Source organism: Neurospora tetraspora (genome assembly GCF_033439725.1).
Source record: "Neurospora tetraspora strain CBS 560.94 chromosome Unknown B0H65scaffold_10, whole genome shotgun sequence".
In the NCBI taxonomy this organism is placed as follows: domain Eukaryota; kingdom Fungi; phylum Ascomycota; class Sordariomycetes; order Sordariales; family Sordariaceae; genus Neurospora; species Neurospora tetraspora.
Window position 1 is genome coordinate 685,096 of NW_026944392.1, and position 18,731 is coordinate 703,826.

Below are 18,731 nucleotides of genomic sequence, written 5' to 3' on the forward strand. Positions count from 1 at the left end.
TCGATCCGTTCGGAAGAATTATCGAACGGGACAGTAGCACCAGGGGGAAAGTCGATGTTACGCAAATGCGGAAACACCACGCGAAGTTCGTCATTGTTTCAGTCCACGGACGAAGATGGCCCGAAACATAGAGGTACCCTGCAATTGTGGGTTGATGACGGGCGAAGAAAAAGAATCCTGACGGAACCCGAAACTGAACTCTATTATTTGTCGCTCGCTGTATAGAGACATGTGAAAATGACAACATACGGCATCTTCACCCATCCAAAGACTGCCCCAAACACATCTCATAGTACATCCCCCTCCTCTCCAACAACTCCTCATGCGTCCCCGCCTCCGCAATCCTTCCATACGAAAACACAAAGATCCTATCCGCCCCCTTTATAGTCGAAAGCCGATGAGCCACAGCAACCGTCGTCCGTTTTCTCCCCTGTCTCTCATCTCCATCTCCATCCCCTGTGCCTTCGCCCTTAGCAGCAGCATCAAGCGCCGCCTGCACCACCCTCTCCGACTCCGTATCCAACGCACTCGTCGCTTCATCAAGCAACAACAGCCTCGGTTTCCTAACCAGCGCCCGCGCAATAGCAATCCTCTGCCTCTGCCCGCCGGAGAACTGCAGACCTTGGGATCCACAGGGGGTAGAGAGCCCCTCGGGTAACGAGGCGATGAACGAGTCGATGTTAGCCTGGCGACAGGCCTCGAGGATTTCCTCGTCTGATACGGTTGTGGGTTCGCCATTGTCAATTACGCCCATCGCGATATTCTCTCTTATCGATCCCTGGTAGAGCACCGGCTCTTGCTGGACCAGCGCAATGTTGGCGCGGTAGCGGCCCAGGTGGACGTGCTTGTAGTCGACGCCGTCGAAGAGGATGGTGCCGCTGGTGGGATCGTAGAAGCGCTCGAGGAGAGAGATCATGGTGGTTTTGCCGCAGCCGGAGGCGCCGACGAAGGCTACGAATTGGCCTGGTGGGATCTGCATGTGTTGACAATTAACGTTAATATACGGAATTCGGCGGAAGAATTGGGTGGGCTGTACGTACGTTGACTGAGACTCCTTTGAGGACTCGGGCATTAGGACGGAGAGGGTAGGAAAATTCGAGAGCTTGGCAGTCTATCGTGACGGCGCCATTGCTGCGTTTTGAGGCATCTGGTGGGTGGTCGTCCTTGTTTTCGGGAAGAACTGAGTCCCTGAGCCGGAAGATGAAGTTTGCGGCGTGTTGTGCTTTGGTGATGCCTATGCCAAAATCAGAAGGATGCAGAGAGGAAAATTAATCTTTGAGACTCACTTGTGGTATAAGTAAAGAATGTTGCCGCTGCTTCGCCGGAGAAGATGATGGCGATGAATACGGTGTAGAACTGTGTGACAGTGTACTCTCCAAATGATACCAACCGGCCGCCGTACCTGACCATGACATTAGTTGACTTGAGCGAATTCAGGCAAAAATAAAAGAAGGAAGGATTTACCAGAAGCCCAATGCCATTGCCAGAAACGAGATCGACTGGCTCAGAGCGTACCAAACCATCGTCCAGGTGAGACTCTTGACAGACGTCGCCGCGATACAGCGCAAACTGCTCTCGTACCTATCGAGAATCTGCCGTTCCATAGCCAGTGACGAGATGGTACGAATAGCCATGATGGCCTCCGACGCGATGCCAGTGCTGTCTGCAAACCTATCCGAAGTATCATCATCCAGCTTGATCTCCAAGCGAATTCTCAGGTACCCAGAGGAGACAAGAGGCGGCAGAGCCCCAAAGACAAGGACGAGCCCAAGTTTCCACCCAATAACGATGGCAAGGATGCAGCTCGACAGCAAATTGACAACCACGACTGCGATGACGCCCATGTTCATGGACAGAAGCTCGTGCAGACTCTCCGGTTCCTTGGATAGATGGGAAACCAAAGCGCCTGGAGAGTTTCCAGGCTTGTCGAAGAAGGTCATGTCCTGCCGGACGACGCAGTCGAAGATTGTGTATCGGTAGAAGCGGACCATTTTCTGGAGAAAATTGTCAGTCTTGGTCATACATGGCGATAGAATAGCGGGGACAAACTTGAGCGATAACGTTGCAGAACCAACCAAGCACTGCATAGGCAACAAGGTTGCCAAGGGCTACGACAAAGAACATGAGCGAAAAGAAGTTGCCTCGTTCGACCATTTTGTCACCCTCAAGGGCGAAGGCATCCATCATCCGGGAGAAGATGATGGCGAGAGCGGGATACGTAGCCCCTAGGTTTTGGTGTTAGTCCGTGAATCTGACAAGAAGGTGGCTTCGTGGATCTTACCTCCCGCGAGACAGCCGATACCCAGCCAAAAAAAGGCAGGCCAAAGTACTCTTTGCTCTCGCATGATGATAAACAGACATCTTAAAAGGTTGATATTGTCTTTCTTCGCCGCAGCTTCGTCCAAAGCATTCACATCAGGAACAGCTTCAACCACGTTCGACGTTGTGTTAGCTATTACTGCTCCTCCAACCTCAGGCTTGATGTCCTTTTGAGGTTCGTCGTCATCGTCAGGTTCTTGTCCCAGGTCTTGCACTCGAACGAGATGGGAGTAGGTGCCCCCCAGGGCAACAAGTTGATCATGAGTGCCCTGTTCGATAAGACGGCCATTGGACATGACGACAATGTTGTCGGCATTTCGGATGGTGGAGAGTCTATGGGCGATAACGATCATGGTTCTCCCGACTGCGACATTGTTGAGTGCCTTCTGGACGATTTGCTCAGCGTTTGGATCAAGGGCACTTGTAGCTTCATCAAGCAAGAGAATTCGTGGGTTCGCAATGACGCTTCTGGCGATGGCGAGCCTCTGCTTTTGGCCTCCTGACAACATGGAGCCTCTCTGGCCAATTTGTGTTTGGTAGCCCTGACAAAGTTAGATAGGATCGGCGAGCAAAGGTGATGCGGCATACCTCTGGTAGTTTCTCGATGAATTCATGAGCATACGCCGCACGGCATGCATCTTCAACGAGCCGCTGCTTCTCTTCATCACTCAGATCTGCCATAGGGGTTCCGGCCAGCCCATTCACGACATTCTGAAAGACGGTGCCTTCAAGCAAAACTGGTTCCTGTGAATGATGTTAGCTAGGAGAAGAGTTACAACGGTCAACCCTGCTTACCTGCTGGACAAGTCGGACGTTGGTTCGAAGCCATTGAAGATTGTACTCTTCTATGTTCCGACCATCCACTGTGACAGTGCCGCTCAAGGGAGCGAACCAACGCTCAACCAGACCAACGATGGTGCTCTTACCGGATCCGCTTGGCCCAACAATGGCCGTCGTCTTGTTTGCCGGAATCGCAAGGCTGAAGTTCCGCAACACTTGAATATTTGGTCTTGAAGGGTAAGCGAAAACGGCATCCTGAAGTTCGATGTCGCCTCGACATTTGGCTGGCTTGATGCCTTCTTCCGACAAAGAGTCGATCTTTGACTCACGGTCGATGACCTGGAACAACTGGTGTGCGGCAGCGGCAGCCTTCGAAATAACGACCGACTGTGGAGCAATTTGGGTGAGCGCCTGAGCTGCCAGCAACACAGCAAAGATGACAGTGACAATCTGGCCCGGCTCTGACACCTCACCCTCTTTATACATCCTGATACCCTGCCAGAAAGCAAGGCCATATCCGGCGTAAACGCAGAAGAATTCCACGGAGAACAAGACGGCGTAGTTCGGACTCTTTCTGGCACCGACCGCTTTGGCCTCATCAAGAATAGCTGCATACTTCCCCGACAGCTTGGGGAAGGCCCAAAAGGCATGAGCAGTCTTGACACTCGCGAATACTTCCTCGGCAAGCTTTGATGCTCGAGAGTTGATGGTCATGATCTCGTTTTCCTGCTTTGCGTCGATGCCCATGCAGATACCGGTGACGATGACAATGACGGGAACGATACAGATGGTGATGAGGGTCAACTTCCATTGTACCGCAAAGGCGACAACAAAAGCGGCGAAGAAAGTTGCAATAGCTTGAATAGCGAGGCCCAGCTTCTCCGAGATGCCCTGGTTGACGAGGTTGGCGTTGGTGGTAACATGACTTGAGATGGACCCGGCCTCGGGCAGGTCGAAGAAGGCGATTTCCTGGCGTATGGCTTGCTTGAGGAAATCGATTCGTAGAGACCGTGTGATCCTGATGGCGTTGGTTGATGCGAGGGTCTTGGATTGTATGTGAGTGACTGATCACGATAAAATCCGAGACGGGAAGAAGACTTACGGTCCAGATGTATACGAGGACAAGTTTGGCGATGAAGAGATACACAAAGTACAGTCTGAAAATCCAAAGCTTGTGTCAGCATCTGTTGAACATGACATAGAGAGTCAATCATCAGCGGGTCAAAAGCTTACGTGTAGTCGTTGAGGCTGGAACGAAACTCTGCCGGGGTAGCTTTGCCGGTTATGAAATTATTGAAGACAGTGACAAATTTGCCAAAGACAAGGTCCATCAATGGAAGGAGAACACCAGACGCTATCATGCAAGTCAGGGCTGCTGCATGTGTCCACCAACCGATACGATCTGTGTATCTGAAGATTCTCTGGAAGGTTGAAAGGTGTTAGTTGGTGGTCAGCAGCCACTAGACATGTCTTGAATTGTTTGGACGCATCACTCACAAAGTAACTCTTGAGGCTCCCATCTTCGCATTTGTTCGATACACAATCGGTCCCGTCTTCATTTTGAGCCGCGCCAGATTCGGGAATTGGTACGACAGCATCGCCTTGCTTTCTGCCGTCGTCGCGGATTGAGGTACTGGAAGGTGAACCTTCGACCACGGCCATCTTGTTGGTCTGCGATGACGTATGGCTCTCTGTCTTCAAACTCACACCCGTCTGTTCGCTATGTCACACCTGAACACGACTGTGCCTGGTAGATATATACTCGGTCGGGAATCATCCACTGATTGATGGCAAATCTGCTGTCAACTTGTCGTCCCTTGGCACATATTCGGTGGTGGATTTTTGCAGCAAAGTGGTGTTGATCGCCAAGACACAATGAATCACAATAATTTACAGGGGAGAACCAAAGGAGAAGGACGCTGGAAAGGCCAAGGCGCAGGGTAGCTTCGGCCAATTGTATGTCAATCCAGAACCGGAAGCAGGGCACCTTGCAAACCCCGTTGTAACATGGTGAATACGGCTGTGATGGCCCATCAAATGCGACATCCGCGTATAATCCATATCCAGTCACCCAGATTAGAAACCAAGACGGAGTGACACGTTGAAAACGACTGTAAAGTACGGCGCCGCGACGGGCGAGTGGATGTTGTTTGAGGTTCGAGTTGCAGTTGGCATCGGGTCTCGAAACGACGGAAGTGTAGGAGGAGAAAAGTGGGGCAATACCCGCGGACGGAGACGGAATCCGCGGGCCGCGATGCCGACTCAATGCCATCCGACGTCGAAAGTTGAGACGACGGCAGCACTCAATAGTCGCGCAGCGGGCATTCTCACAGCCTCCCGTCAGCAGTCCTGTCATTTCAGCACATTACGAGGCTCCACATAGCAGTATACCCTCAGAGCCACAGCAGTCTAGTAGGGCATCTGTCTGCAATCGCTTCGGGTGTCTTGTCATTGCTGATATTGTCATTTTTCAACATTTGCATCAGGTCTCTTGTTGTCAACGTATCCGACCCTTCAGGGCCATAGCTTTGATATCTTCGGTCTGCATTAATGTGAACATCGATCCTTTGGCGACGCAAGCCCAGGCTACCTAAACTCCAATTTGCACTACCGATACGTAACAGACAACTACCACAACCGTCCCGGTCCTTTGGATCAGCACAAGTGGAAGGAAACCATACAACACATCCCACATGGACACGGAAAGAGAGGCCAGTGGCGAGAGGGATGCGGCCGAGGGAAACGCAGGTGGACTCAGCCCAGGGGCAGGTCTAAAGAGAGCAGTAAGTCCCGTTCTTTCTATTTCCATCTTCTGGGCTCCGCAAAGTCCCGTCCCCCGTCCGTCACGGGCGCCGAAAACCTAAAGTCTGAATAGCGGGGCCCGCTCCGGTCCGGGTCCGGCCTCGCGGATCCCGATGGGGTGCCCGCGGTGCCCGATCCGCACCCGCACCGCACCCGCATACGCTTTGGGCTCTCCAACTCGGGGCACCTTACTTCCGCATACCTTATCCCCTTTTTCATGTCATTCCTTTTGGAATTTCATACCCAGCAATACCACATTTGAATGCATGAGTGCAACTGCGTCTCACTGACACACCCCGATTCTACAGTGCGATCAATGCCGGCTCCGTAAGGTAGGTAGGTCCAAGGCCATAGTACTCTCATCAATGATTTCAAGTCCTGGGATAGCTAACCAAGCCCCCTCTCTTCCCTTGACTACATAGATCCGTTGTGATAAAGAGTCACCGTGCTCAAATTGTAGGACAGCAAACCGGTCATGCAGTTCATCCGGAGTAGGCCAAAAGCCCAAAGAACAACGACAGCGAGTTCTCATATCCGCGCAATATGAGCGCAAGATCGACCACTTCGGCACCCGGCTCACCGGCATCGAGAAGATGCTGCGTGAGCTAATAGTCATCTCACAATCCCGAAGCCCATCATCCGAGTCCTCTCTCGCCGGCGCCGGCGCCAACAACAACAGCAATGCTTCTCCCGCCAGCGAACCCCCGGTGGCCATCATCAGCGACATAGTCGGCGATCCCGACCGGGGTGAGATGCCCCTTGACGACGATGACGGCAACGACGACGAGATGGACTCGGCCTTCGAGGGCAACTCCTCCATGGCCGCCCAGACCGTCTTCGCCAGCGAGTTCCTCGAAAACGCCGTGACGCAGACGTCGCTCAGCCCCAGCATGGAGTCGGCGCTGTCGTCCCTCCGGCAGATTGTGTGCATGCAGAACCGCAAGCGGACTAACCAGGACTCGAGGTTTCCTAACGCGAAGCCGATGCCGAGGGGCGGCATGCGTGAATTGCCTATGCCTCCAAGTCCGGTAGTCGTGGGCATTCTTCGGGATATTAAGAGTACGGAATGCCGTTTTGCTTGGTGGGCCCTGATGAGAATGTGAAGCTAACTCGACAAACTCTCTTTCCAGATGAGCTGCCAGAAACCTTCACATTGATGTGCACATTCATCGCGGTAGACGACTTTATCGACTGCTGTCGCAGGGTATACTTCGCTACCGAAGATTACAGCTTGGCAACCTTCATCGTCGTTAACGCCGGTCTGTTCTACCTCTTCCAGGAGAAGGCCACGAGGGCGGACGAATCTCATCAGGCCGAAAAGCTGCTCGAGTACCGTAACCTCTGCCGAGACAATCTCGAGACGGCGCTGATGGCATTACCTCTGTTCATGCCGGCAAGAAAGGAGAGTATCGAAGCATTGTTGTTAGCTGTAAGTCGCCCTACTTATCACTTGAAGACCATTCCCCTCGCCCGTGACATGACATAGGGTTGCTAACCCAGCCCTTCCGCATAGGCTTCCTACGCCGTCGAAGCCTCCCGCTTCACCCTCGCCTGGCAACTCAACTCATCAGCAGTCATGATCTGCCAAACCCTCGGCTACCACCGCCTTCCCGTCAACGCCACCTCGGGCGCCTCCGCCAACGACGACGTCTCCAACGACACCAAGTCCGCGCTCTTCTGGTTTGCCTACATGCTAGACAAGGGCCTCTCCCTCCGCTTCGGGCGCTCCTCCATGATCCAAGACTACGACATCGCCATCCCCAAACGCATGGGCCGGACCATCAACGTCGCCGACTTCTGGAAGGAGATGCTCAACCTATGGATCGAACACGCTGAGGTCATGGGGAAAGCCTACGAGCAACTGTACTCCATCGCGGCCCTGTCCCGACCGCCCGAGCAGCGCATCGAGAGCGCGCGCCAGCTGGTCGAGGCCATCAAGGGAATAGCGAGGGAAAACGACGAGCTGATCCGCCATGCGCGCGAGACGGGCAAGCTTGCTGATTCCGGAAAGAGGGACGGGTTCACGGTGACGCTGATGCTGCGGTCGGACGAGGCCACATACTGGGCATCGCTGTGTCTGATATACCGCGCGATTCCGGCCGCTCCCGGGTTCAGTAGCACCTTCAACCCGGAGTGTATCGAAGCGGCGCGAAGGGCTGTCGAGGTTCATTTGGAATGCATGCAGATTCCCGGGTTGAGCCATTTCACGAAAGTTGGGTATCTTCACTGGTAAGTGTTACACGCCCGGGTGATAATGATACTTGGGAGAGTCCCAATTCTAACAAGAACCACACACAGGACGATTCTTTACGCCCCGTTCATCCCCTTCATCGTCTTGTTCTGCCATGTCATCGAGACATCCAACATGCAGGACCTCGACCGCATGGATCACTTCGTCGCCTCTCTCTCCACCGTCTGCAGCATCTCCGAGGCTATCGACAAGTTCAATCGCGTCTGTCAGGTCCTCTGCCACGTCGCACGCCTCTACGTCGAGACCAAGGCACAGCAGCAGCAGGACCAGGACATGATGCTGGTTGGCCATGATTTCGATATGTATCTCAGTCAGCTCGGGTTTATGCCTCAGCAACTCCTCCATGATCAGCAGCAGGGGCAGCAACAGCATGCAAACTCCAATTCCAACCCCGCCCATCAGCAGCGACAACACCAACATGGCGGCATGGCGGCACCAGACGCTGCTGCCGCCGTCACACCTGGTGTCTTCAACGCAGATATGCCCGCTGGTCTTATAGATGCGACACAAACAGCGCAGCTCGGTAACTGGTTCTCCGGCCATAGACATATCATGAACTTGGTGGAGGAAGACTTGTCGGGATTCGAGCCGAGGATCTGGACGACTATGACCGGGGGTCCTTGAGGTAGAAAACTGGTCGGCGATAGATGTGTGGCGCTTTGTAATACAATTCGGCTTTCCATTTTCATCCATCCTTCTTGATCTTGGCGGACTCTCTGCTCTTGGTTTTCCGTGCTGGAGTTTGGCGGTATTTTCGGCAGAGTTGACTCGATGGGAGGATGGCGCGGCAATTCGATCCTTCTGTGATAGCGAATATGGCGTTCAATGCTGATAGACTTCCTTCCCATCACCTGCCGATGCTTTTAGCAGATCTCGTGTTTTAATGCTGTTCATCGTAGTCGCCATCCTTTCCCAACCAACTTCTGTAATTGATATTTTTCAACAAAATCCCCACTCAATCGGTCGGTTTCCTAGGATCGTAAACCTCATATCCCTCGTCTTCGGTGTCGCTCTCAACCAGTTCGCTTCTCGGTGCCCTCTTAATCCCCGTTTGGCCGTCCGGCGCTGTATCGCTCCTAGTTGCTAGAGCCGGTGCAGCAATCGCCGATGTAGCTGTTTTATTTTCTGCAACAGGAACAAAAGCGCTCTTAAACCCCGACTTCTTGAACCCGCCCTTCTTGAACCCACCGCCGCCGCCCCTAGCAGCACCAGCACCAGCACCCCCAGCCGCAGCTTCTCCAAGCTTGATGGAGATGACGCCCTCATTCTTTTGCTCCTGTCTCCTAGCACGTGCGGCAGCTTGGGGGTCCCGCACCATCTGCTTCATATCCTTGAGGCGCTGCTTGTGGCTGTGGTCGTAGGAGGAGAGATGGGCTTCATAGTCGTTCATGCGGCTGTATCCCTTTTGGCATAGTTGGCAGTAGAAAGATTGGAGGGCTTCGCGGGCGGAGGAGGTTTGAGCTGGTGGGAGGGTTTGGTGGCGCTGTTTGAGGGGATGGTTAACATATTGCCATCAGGGTTGCGTGGGGAGCAATGGCTGGATGGTGACTTACTGGAGGCATTTTGACGGTAATTTGGACAATACTAGCAAGTTAGACTGTTTTACTCTGATCTCGACATACGGCTCTCGGGATGTCAATTGCGGTGTTTTCGATTTCGTTGCGTGTTGGAGTTTGGTATGGTTCGAGGGAAGTGAACAGGCGTAAAGTCGCAACTCGAGATGAAGCGCGTCTGCGTGTGAGGTCACACCTAGACCAAGAACTGCCGGCGGCACGAATCACAGTTCGTTCAATGCAACTTTGACGGACAGCAGGGAAACGTGGGGAAGCTGCCCCCACAGGTTCCACCACAACGCCAATCCCCACCAGGCTTGGCTTAGCGGAACACCGTGCTTGCCCGGGCCCAGCGAGTGGCCCACTTGAGGACCCCAACGGCTGAGCCAGTGAGGACCCACCCTCGTCACTCAACAAATGCGCCAGTACGTACCTAAAGAACCCGAAACCTCCAACCCATCTGACTTTCCAAGCCCTGTTTGGTTCCTGACGACAAACCTGCCCGGGTCTCCTGAAGTCCCAATTCGTACCACAAACAACATCAGAAGAGACTAATTGGAAGGAAAACAACCTCAAGAAGGACGAACGAACAAGTAACGGTTGCGAGAGACTGGCGCAACCCGACGCTTTACACCACAGCCAGTCCATCCACCATGGATCCTCACGACCTGGACCCTCGGGACCACCGACCTGGTCAAGAAGTCGTCGGACAAGGACGCTGCCACCCGGCCCGTAGAGGTGAATGAAGAGAACAAAGACCAGGAAGGTGGTGACCAGTCAGCACAAGGAGGCGACGGCATCAACGCTAATCCCGACGAAGGGGTCCCGCCAACGACTGCCACAGGTAGGCCGCCGAATGGCAACGGGGCCACCAACAACATGCCCAAGGTCAAGACGAGCATGAACGCCTTCATTCAGAAGCTGCTGCAGTCCGCCAAGGCCGGCTCGGCCGACAAGCGTCTCCTGTCGCTGCTGCAAGAGTGCGCTGAGACCGAGTCGCTAGCCGAGAGCATGCCCGAGCTTGTCGAGTCACTAGCGCCTTCTAACGGCGGTGATGGCCAGGGGCCCGACGAGAGCGCCGAGGCTGACGAAGCCGAGGAGGAAGCGGCGGCCGAGGCGGACAAAGTGTACCAGGGCCTCAAGGCGCGCCTGATCCTGGGCGATGCCGCACTCGAGACACTTCTGGAGCTAACGACGACGGACACGTTCGAGTCGGTGGTTTCGCCCAATACAACGAACACGGAAGGCTTCTGGGGCAAACTTTGGAACGGCATCAAGGGGGTTGGAAAGGGCGCTCTCAAGGCCGCCCCCGGCATCATTGTCTCGGCGGCCGGGAGTGCGCTCATGAAGAAGATTACCGAGGCTAGTGAGGCCGGCGTTGGCACGGGTCCCAATCCAGATGGCGGGTCGGGCGGTGATGGGAACTCAGGCGAGACGGGTGGTGAGGGTGGCAATGATGACGAGGCCGGCAATGATGACGAGGCCGGCAATGATGACGAGGCCGGCAATGATAACGAGGCCGAGGAGGATCCGGAGCATGAGGCCATGGACAGCTTCGAAGATTGGATGAAAGGTCAGTCAAAGCAGACGTAAGCGTCACTGGGGAGGGAAACAGAATCTAGTAATGAGCTACCTGGTGACTCAGGACATCTTTCACGGTCGCGTTAGGACAAACAAGGGATACTTTTTTCCTATAAAACGAACGAGCTAGCATCAACCGGTTTTGCAAGAATCTCTTCCCATACAACATTTATGCTGTAGTTCTTCACAAATTTGCGGTAGAAGTTGCAAAATCCGAGGAAAGACTGCACACCCTTTACCGTAGTAGGCTCCTGCCAGTTTGCCACGGCGGTGATCTTCTCGGGATCGACGCCCACTCCGTCAACGCCCACGATGAACCCAAGGAACTTCGTCCTCTGGACGTGGAATTCACACTTCTTGATGTCGGCCTGGAGACCTGCCTGTCTGAGTCGTTCCAACACCTTTCGTACATGTTCGCGGTGCACCTGTAAGGTGTTGGAGTAGATCAAGATACCGTCGATGTATGCACTGCAGAACTCGTCGAGGTAGCCCATCAAGGCGTTGTTGATGTATCGTTGGAACGTCGAAGGACCGTTGGATAGCCCGAACGGTAATACCTTGTATCACAGAGGTGGAAATCGGTCAGCACATGAAGACTTGATTCCTTCCGTGCCCTCAGGGCAGGTCTGACAAGCTATTCAATATACAATGGAGGCGAGGTGTGAGCGTGTCTCAGCCCCTCATCCTTCGGAGCTTGGCGTTGACAGAGTGCGTTGATGTGACTCGTCCTGAGGCACTCGAAGGAGCCAGGAGGATTTGACGGAGTGTAGGACCACTGTTTCGGCGGCATGTGACACACCCCCCAGGTTCCCGGATCTGCTGATTGAGCTCAGAGATTCGGGTGCCTGCCTCACATCCGAGGTCACTGTCTTCTGCTGGCCCCTTCGGGCCATGAATGGAGTCTCTATCTTTGCCTCCTCCCACTGATTGACCTTCTCCGCGACTCCTTTCGCAGGTGCTTACGCCTCCTCCAGAGTGAGATTCTTAGACGTCGCCCAAACTGCTGGGGCTACAATAGCCTGTGTGTCTTGCAAGTTCAGCATCATCCTGAAGTTCTCGAACTTCTGTCGGGAGAGACACTTGGTGAGGCCGTCAGCCGGCATCTGGGCCGTCGGAAGGTAGGTCACAATGAACTTCCCAGCCGCGTATTCTTGACGCAGCCACATATTCTGGATATCAATATGACGGAGGCGCGTACTGATCCTAGCGTTCTCGCCAACAACCAGACGAATGGTCTGCTGATTGTCACAGAATATAGTCATGAGCTGGCCAAGGTCGAGACTGATACAGCGGAACAGCCTCTCGAGAGCGAGAGCTTCCTTGGCAGTGTGCTCAAGGGCGAGAAGCTCAGCTTCTGTGGTAGAGGTTGTGACGGTTGCTTGTCTGGCGGCCCTCCACAAGAGAGGGCCTCCGAATAGGATAAAGATATATCCCTGGGATGAGTGGCGTGTTTCCTCATCGTCGGCAAACGACGCGTCTCCTGCGACGATTAAGAACTGCCCTTCCAAGTGCTCACCTCCGTACTGGATGCCCGGAAAGCGGCGGCCATACAGATACAGAAGCGCCTGGTTGGCAGCGGCAAGGTGTGCAGGTCCGGGGACATTAATACACGCTGAGACGAAGGAGCAATATGACAAAGAACGCGAAAGTAAAAATTCAGACGAAATGAATGGAGGGGGAGGAGAATTCGTTGATGATCGAATGGATATAGATGACTATGGGTTCATCGAAGACGACGATGGTGAAGAGGGACTGTTACAAACCAACGATGATGACCGCTGTGTGGATATAGACTCGCTCCTCGCGCTCTACAAAGAGGGTACTCCAGACTTAGAGCAGTATCTCGCATCCACTGACTATTCCAGTAGCCCGCCGAACGATCTGGCCAAGCTACAATGCGAATCCCTTGATCGACGTAACGAGAAGATAGCTACGGCGCATGGCACACAATACAAGATTAGTTATACGCTCTTGAAGCAGTACCAGTACGAAGTTCAGGAGTTGAAGCGACAGATTGAGGCTACAAGCGGAGCATCGAAGACGAAACTGACCAACGACCTACATACCACTTTTGCTCAAATTCACAAGTATCTAGTGAATGGCAATCTGCCCACCCGCTGGGCAAACCTGTTGGGTGCACCCCCACCGCCAGAAAGCTTTGATTCATCGCTCCCTTCCGCCTGGGATCGTCTGTACAATGGCTTTCCCAGAAAAACGAATGATCAATATGATTTTCATAGCTTGGGCCGAACCACACGGGCTCCAGCGAGAAAAAATCTTGGCTATGACGCCCTACGGTCTTGATTGCAAAGGGAAGTACGAGGTCGGGTTCGAAGAATATGAAAAGTTCAAAGACGAGAAAGTAATCCCAAATACGAGCTCCTTACGAGCACGGGCGAGTGTAAGGCTCAGGTTCAGGGAATTCTGGGCGCCTGGTCGGAAGGTGAAGGGACAACCGAGAGATTCCCAGAGGTCTATTGCCTTCTCCAATTTACGGGCAACGTCTTTAGGGTGGCGTCGCCGCCTCAACCTCTTCCTGCTTCTTCGACTCCTCCAGTCCGATCCCTTCGAGCCCGCGGGATGCCCTTGATCCGGACGTTGCGTGCATTGAACACAAGTGCTTCAAGAGCTGCTGGTACAGAAAAGCAAATACCATAGCTGACCTCATTACTGAGCATTTGCCGTATATGGATGAACATCCGTTCGCTATGTCAATGTCAAGCACGCTCAGTTCGTTCCGACAGACGGCTGCCTCCCTCGCTCAACCCTCCCTCGCTCAGCCGCCGCCCTTCAGCTTCGTACAGTATCGCACCTGTAGAGACCCTACACGCCGCTCTCGATGCGGGAAGGCACTAGTGAACTGCTTCTGGATGTCCTGCCACGGCAGCCCCAGTCCTAGAGTCTTTCATCCAAAGCCGCCCCTACCGCAAATCATCGAGTCCCTCGGTCAGCCCGACTACTCGCCCGACCACAATCTTCCCGTCCCGACGACACCATCCGACCCAGCACCAACCCAACGATTACTCCAATCCAGTTCCTGCAAAGCACACATATGAAGATTAGCAGAAAGAACGAACATTGAATCCTCATTAAACAAAGGGCAGTTGAAAGGAGAGGTGACTTACGCAACGAAAATGAAACCACCGATGATCGCTTCCCATATTCCCAAAACCCCCAAAACCCCCAAAGCCTGCCCCTGAGTACAGGTATCAAATTGCATCCCGGCCACCGGCACCCACAAGAAAAACCGTGACACCCACAATACGCCCCAGTCCTGTCCGAGTTCCGGTTTTTCTACTAATTGATCGACAATAAGGTTGGCTTATAAGTTTCTCCCAGATTGGCAGCTATGTTATAGAATTTTATGTTATATGATACCCGTTGGGGAGGAGGTTAGTGCTCTGTCTATTTCCCTACTTTGTTGCATAGGGTAGTGACCTGTTCCCCAACGGATGGGTATATATCGAATAGATGAGTCTCGGAGTTGTATTGAAGCCATTTGCCCTTTCCGTTTATGGCAATCCTATAGCCCAAGTATAGAACCCATGTAATTCTTTCGTCGAAGAGGGAAGCCGATTCGAAATACTTCTCATTGTCGATGATTTTGTCTTCCGAGAACCAGTCGCTTGGGAAATAGTTCTCAACCCACAGAAGGCCGCGCATAGCAAAGTCCTCGGGTAAAGGACGGGGAACCTCTTCGTTCTCCGGCCTGGGAAACTGATCGCTCTCAAATCGGTTATATGCGAAGGAGGAGGGGTGGGAGAGTAAGCTTACCCACTATCGTATGGAAGTCTAGGTGGAGATGGTACCATCGCAGCTCCCAGTGGCAATGACCCCGTTGCTACCTCTAATATTTCTACTTGTGAGAAAGAATTGGGAAATGGTCGCATCTGTGGTAAAGAGGGACAGGTTGTGGTGACAGCCCAGCGTGAGATAGCAGAATGTGACGGCACCGGTACTATAACGGTAGCCAAAGGACGATCTGATCATTCCATGTGATAGTCGAGTAAAATCTCGTACGACCTCTTTGTGGCCTTGGAACGAGGCCGCCTGGAGCGCCGTGCCGTAATGTCCGCCTTGTGCATTAACGTCGGCGCCCTTATCGAGCAGCATCTCGACGACCTCTTTGTAGCCTTCTCCCGAGGCCGCCTGGAGCGCCGTGCTGTAGCGCCCTCTACTTTGTGTATTGACGCCGGCGCCCTTATCAAGCAGCATCTCGACGACCTCTTTGTGGCCTTCTCTCGAGGCCGCCTGGAGCGCTGTGCCGTCTCCGCCTTGTGCATTAACATCTATTTTCTCCTTGGCCAAGATATCTTCGACGACCAGCCTTAGACCCAGATAACTCGCCAGAGCCAAATCAGTCCAATTTTGCCACCTGATCCACCTCGGTTCGAAGTAGTTAGGTGCCCAAACTATCGCCTTCCCAACCACATTACAGAGCGCGCGCGCATCCTTCCGTGATGGGTCTGCAAGGACATCTTCCTGCGAGATGTGGTGCGAAGGCCAGTGAACAGCTGCGTACGGGAGGAATGAGCGTTCTTGACTACCGGGAGAGTTCTGAACTGGTGTTGCGAGATCTGGCAGCAGTAAATAGTGAAGCCAGACCAGTGACATCGTGCTGTGCGACTTTCGCATGTTCAAGCGCCCTTCCCACTTGCCTTGTCGTTGAGGATTGGTGAGGAATTCCCTCGCTGTCTGATGAATGAAAGACAGCTTTGAGTCGTAGACGCTGATGAAGAGGCCGCATAAGTTCTTGACGATGCGTCAGAAGTTGTCTCTTGGCACAATTCTGATTCAACGGCCGCGTATGATGCGAACCGTTGTTTCTGTGAAGCTAACGTCAACGCAACGTTCGTCTCGTCGAGAGTTAGGGGCCGTGCAGCGGTGAGGGTGATTCGGAGAAGTATATCGGTTTGTTCTTCATCCTGGCTTCTGCTCAATATCTTTTCGTACGCTTCAGACACCTGGGATGGAATATCAGACAATAGGCTCTCAAAGCTTGACCGCTTCCCGTATCGACTCAGGTTCTCCTTGATTATGTCGAATATGAGATAAAGCCACAGGTATGTGCGGTTCTCCATGCTCTTGAGGCGTTGGGAAATCTTGCGTCGATCATCAGCGTTGAAACTACCCATGACTGTATTTACGCGCTCATCGATGACCAGATTGATCTCGCGGCCGATGTCGGCAGACTTGTCGTCGCCATCGAATCGCAGATACTTTGTCGTAAGGAAATTCCCAAAATAAGCCTCTAAATTGTCGTATGGACGACTGGTGATGAGAAACTTAAGCTTCGAAGACGAGTGGGCCAGATGGTGCGGCTGGCAGTAGAAGTCTTTAAGCTTGTTGATCAATTCCTTCCGGCTACTTTTATCGCATTCATCAAGAGCATCGAGGATGCAAACAACTTCTCCAGTGTCCGAGGATCTGACACACTCCAGCAGGATTCGCCAGAGCTCAGAGAAGTTTTGGGTCAGCTTTTCACCGTAGTTCTTATGGCTGGGCAGCGCATTTCCGATCAGGCCGCCGGCAGGGTCCTGTGTGAAAAGCTGGTGGAGGATGGCACACAAGGCGTTGGTGCTGTGCATGCGGCGTTCATCTCCGTCCTTGAAAAAGAAATAGCAGACGGTCGAGGTCGTAACGTTCGTGGATAGCCGATGGTCGTCGATCAGAGCCCGCGACAGGACCGACTTTCCACACCCAGGGCCGGCAGAGACCCAGAGAAGGCTGGACGTGTTGCTGTCTCGCCACTTACGGAATCTGTCATCGTCGAAGAACCACTCGCATGTGCCTTCCACCTTACGCGGGTTGAAGTTTTTGTAACCTTCGTAGTCGGACGCGAGATCTTGAAGGAGAACTCTTTCCTTCTGGTCCTCGTAGATTCTCTGGGTCTGCCTCCCACCTCTTTCAAGAATCCCCCGGATCTCGCCGAGAATGGTCCGAGACTGTTGTATCTCTTGCAGCTGGCAGTTCCAGCGTTCCCTGATTTCCCCTTTCATTGAGATGAACGATGCAGCCGCTGCAGTCTTTACTCAACTTATCAATCTCTGCTGCCTTATTATCCCAGTCGTTCCAGCCGGCCACGTTTTGCCACGCGCGCGAGAGTTGGGCTATGGAGAGATGGCATATGACGCGGGCTTGATATTCGATGATGTACGAATAGACCTTGGCCAAGGGTTCGACAAGGCGTTCGTAATGTTGTCGATGTTCGGATTGGAGATAGGTCTCTTCGCAGATTCGCCAATATATTTGGAGGTCGCCGATTAAATTGAAGCCTTTAGCATGGCCTCGTTTTGGATGGTACCGCTTGTGAGGAGCTGCCCCGGTAAGCATGCGCGTAGGAGCTGGGAAGATCATAGACCTACGGGGAGAAGCAACGAAACACCGGTCCATGCCAGCGCCGCGTACGGCTGAGCGCTGAGAGCGTCCTTGACTATCGGGTCGGACCAGAGGAGAAACTTTGCCAACTTCTCCGCCTGCTCTCGTATCTTTATATCCCTCCCCAGAAGCGAGACTTGCCACTGCTTCTTCTCCCGATCTTCTAACAGCTGCGTCACGATTGACTCGACGGACCGCGGCACTGAAAGGTCGATGCTGGCTGGGGGGTCGCCTTGCACGGAGGCCAGATGCTTCGCGTAGTCTGCCATCAGCTCGGGCTCCCGCTCCCGGAATATCTTGTATGCCTGGCCCCACGGATCGACATCGTGGCTTGGGGAAGAGGCCGTGTCGGAAGTGGTGGCAGGGCGGAGGGTTGGGGCCGGCGAGGCGGGAGTGGGGTTCGGAGGTTGTGGAGCAGACAGCACGATCTGCTCGGGAGGCGGATGCGTGATAATTGTCGGGACCGGGGGGATTTCGGAAGCGGAAGCTGGCGCCGACGCGGACGGTAAGGCTGGTGCGGTTGGCAGGGTCGCAGGCGGAGATGAGACTCCGCTAGCCGCCTTGGATGCGCCGTCGGGTTTATGCTTCCCCCGCAGCCTGTTCGTGATCTGCGAAAGTCGTCCCATACTGTTCCGGACACCGGCCACGAGCGGGATATTGATGGCTGTCTGCAGAATCGTTCCTGGGCGAAGTATCACGGGGCGAGAGGGCACCGTTGGGGGTATGGTAAGATATGTGTTGTTGTGCGAAGGAGAGGAAAGGAAGATGTGCGTGGAGGACTGGCTATATGGGCGAGAGCCCAGACAGGCCAGTCCGTGCGTACCAGTAGCTTTTTGTTGTTGTTGTTGTTGTTGTTGTTGTTGTTGTTGTTGTTGTTATTTTTAACGTCTACTTCCGCCTCCCGTGGGGCATGAGACGTGCCACATCGGTGAATATAGCGTACAAAAATAGGAGCAATGCCCTGGCGCGCCCGTGCGTACCAGTAGCGGCCTGGTAGCTTGCACCACTTATGGGGCCGCGGCGGGGGTAGGGTGTAAATCCGAGTGTCCTCCGGGACGAAATGTTTC

At 53.7% G+C, this 18,731-nt stretch overlaps 5 protein-coding genes across 5 annotated transcripts; 2 read left to right on the top strand and 3 right to left on the bottom strand.

Annotated features, from left to right (window-relative positions):
* Nucleotides 1-159: 159 nt before the first annotated feature.
* On the bottom strand, nt 160-4,875 carry B0H65DRAFT_77445 (P-loop containing nucleoside triphosphate hydrolase protein). The gene is made up of 11 exons (XM_062831394.1): nt 4,597-4,875; nt 4,333-4,520; nt 4,202-4,256; nt 3,115-4,143; nt 2,908-3,063; nt 2,282-2,861; nt 2,050-2,225; nt 1,465-1,994; nt 1,287-1,402; nt 1,041-1,234; nt 160-973 (listed from the first exon to the last, which is right to left on the bottom strand). Exons 1-11 carry the CDS (start codon nt 4,759-4,761, stop codon nt 257-259), a joined length of 3,906 nt encoding a protein of 1,301 aa, XP_062676816.1. The 5' UTR covers nt 4,762-4,875; the 3' UTR covers nt 160-256.
* A 917-nt stretch (nt 4,876-5,792) lies between these two features.
* Nucleotides 5,793-8,776, top strand: B0H65DRAFT_512818 (uncharacterized protein; the record flags this gene model as incomplete). Its single annotated transcript, XM_062828605.1, has 6 exons — nt 5,793-5,882; nt 6,210-6,233; nt 6,324-6,960; nt 7,032-7,330; nt 7,415-8,130; nt 8,200-8,776. 6 exons carry the CDS (start codon nt 5,793-5,795, stop codon nt 8,774-8,776), a joined length of 2,343 nt encoding a protein of 780 aa, XP_062676817.1.
* Nucleotides 8,777-8,976: 200 nt separating this feature from the next.
* On the bottom strand, nt 8,977-9,901 carry B0H65DRAFT_77490 (uncharacterized protein). Its single transcript, XM_062831395.1, has 2 exons — nt 9,706-9,901; nt 8,977-9,635 (listed from the first exon to the last, which is right to left on the bottom strand). Exons 1-2 carry the CDS (start codon nt 9,712-9,714, stop codon nt 9,108-9,110), a joined length of 537 nt encoding a protein of 178 aa, XP_062676818.1. The 5' UTR covers nt 9,715-9,901; the 3' UTR covers nt 8,977-9,107.
* A 188-nt stretch (nt 9,902-10,089) lies between these two features.
* B0H65DRAFT_543264 (uncharacterized protein) lies at nt 10,090-13,590 on the top strand (the record flags this gene model as incomplete). The annotated part of the gene is made up of 3 exons (XM_062829222.1): nt 10,090-11,294; nt 12,305-12,645; nt 12,998-13,590. The coding sequence occupies exons 1-3, from the start codon at nt 10,585-10,587 to the stop codon at nt 13,588-13,590; spliced, it is 1,644 nt and encodes a 547-aa protein (XP_062676819.1). The 5' UTR covers nt 10,090-10,584.
* A 1,352-nt stretch (nt 13,591-14,942) lies between these two features.
* Nucleotides 14,943-18,290, bottom strand: B0H65DRAFT_561698 (uncharacterized protein; the record flags this gene model as incomplete). The annotated part of the gene is made up of 5 exons (XM_062830183.1): nt 14,943-15,537; nt 15,850-16,038; nt 16,086-17,278; nt 17,319-17,561; nt 17,648-18,290. The coding sequence occupies 5 exons, from the start codon at nt 18,288-18,290 to the stop codon at nt 15,079-15,081; spliced, it is 2,727 nt and encodes a 908-aa protein (XP_062676820.1). The 3' UTR covers nt 14,943-15,078.
* Nucleotides 18,291-18,731: the final 441 nt, after the last annotated feature.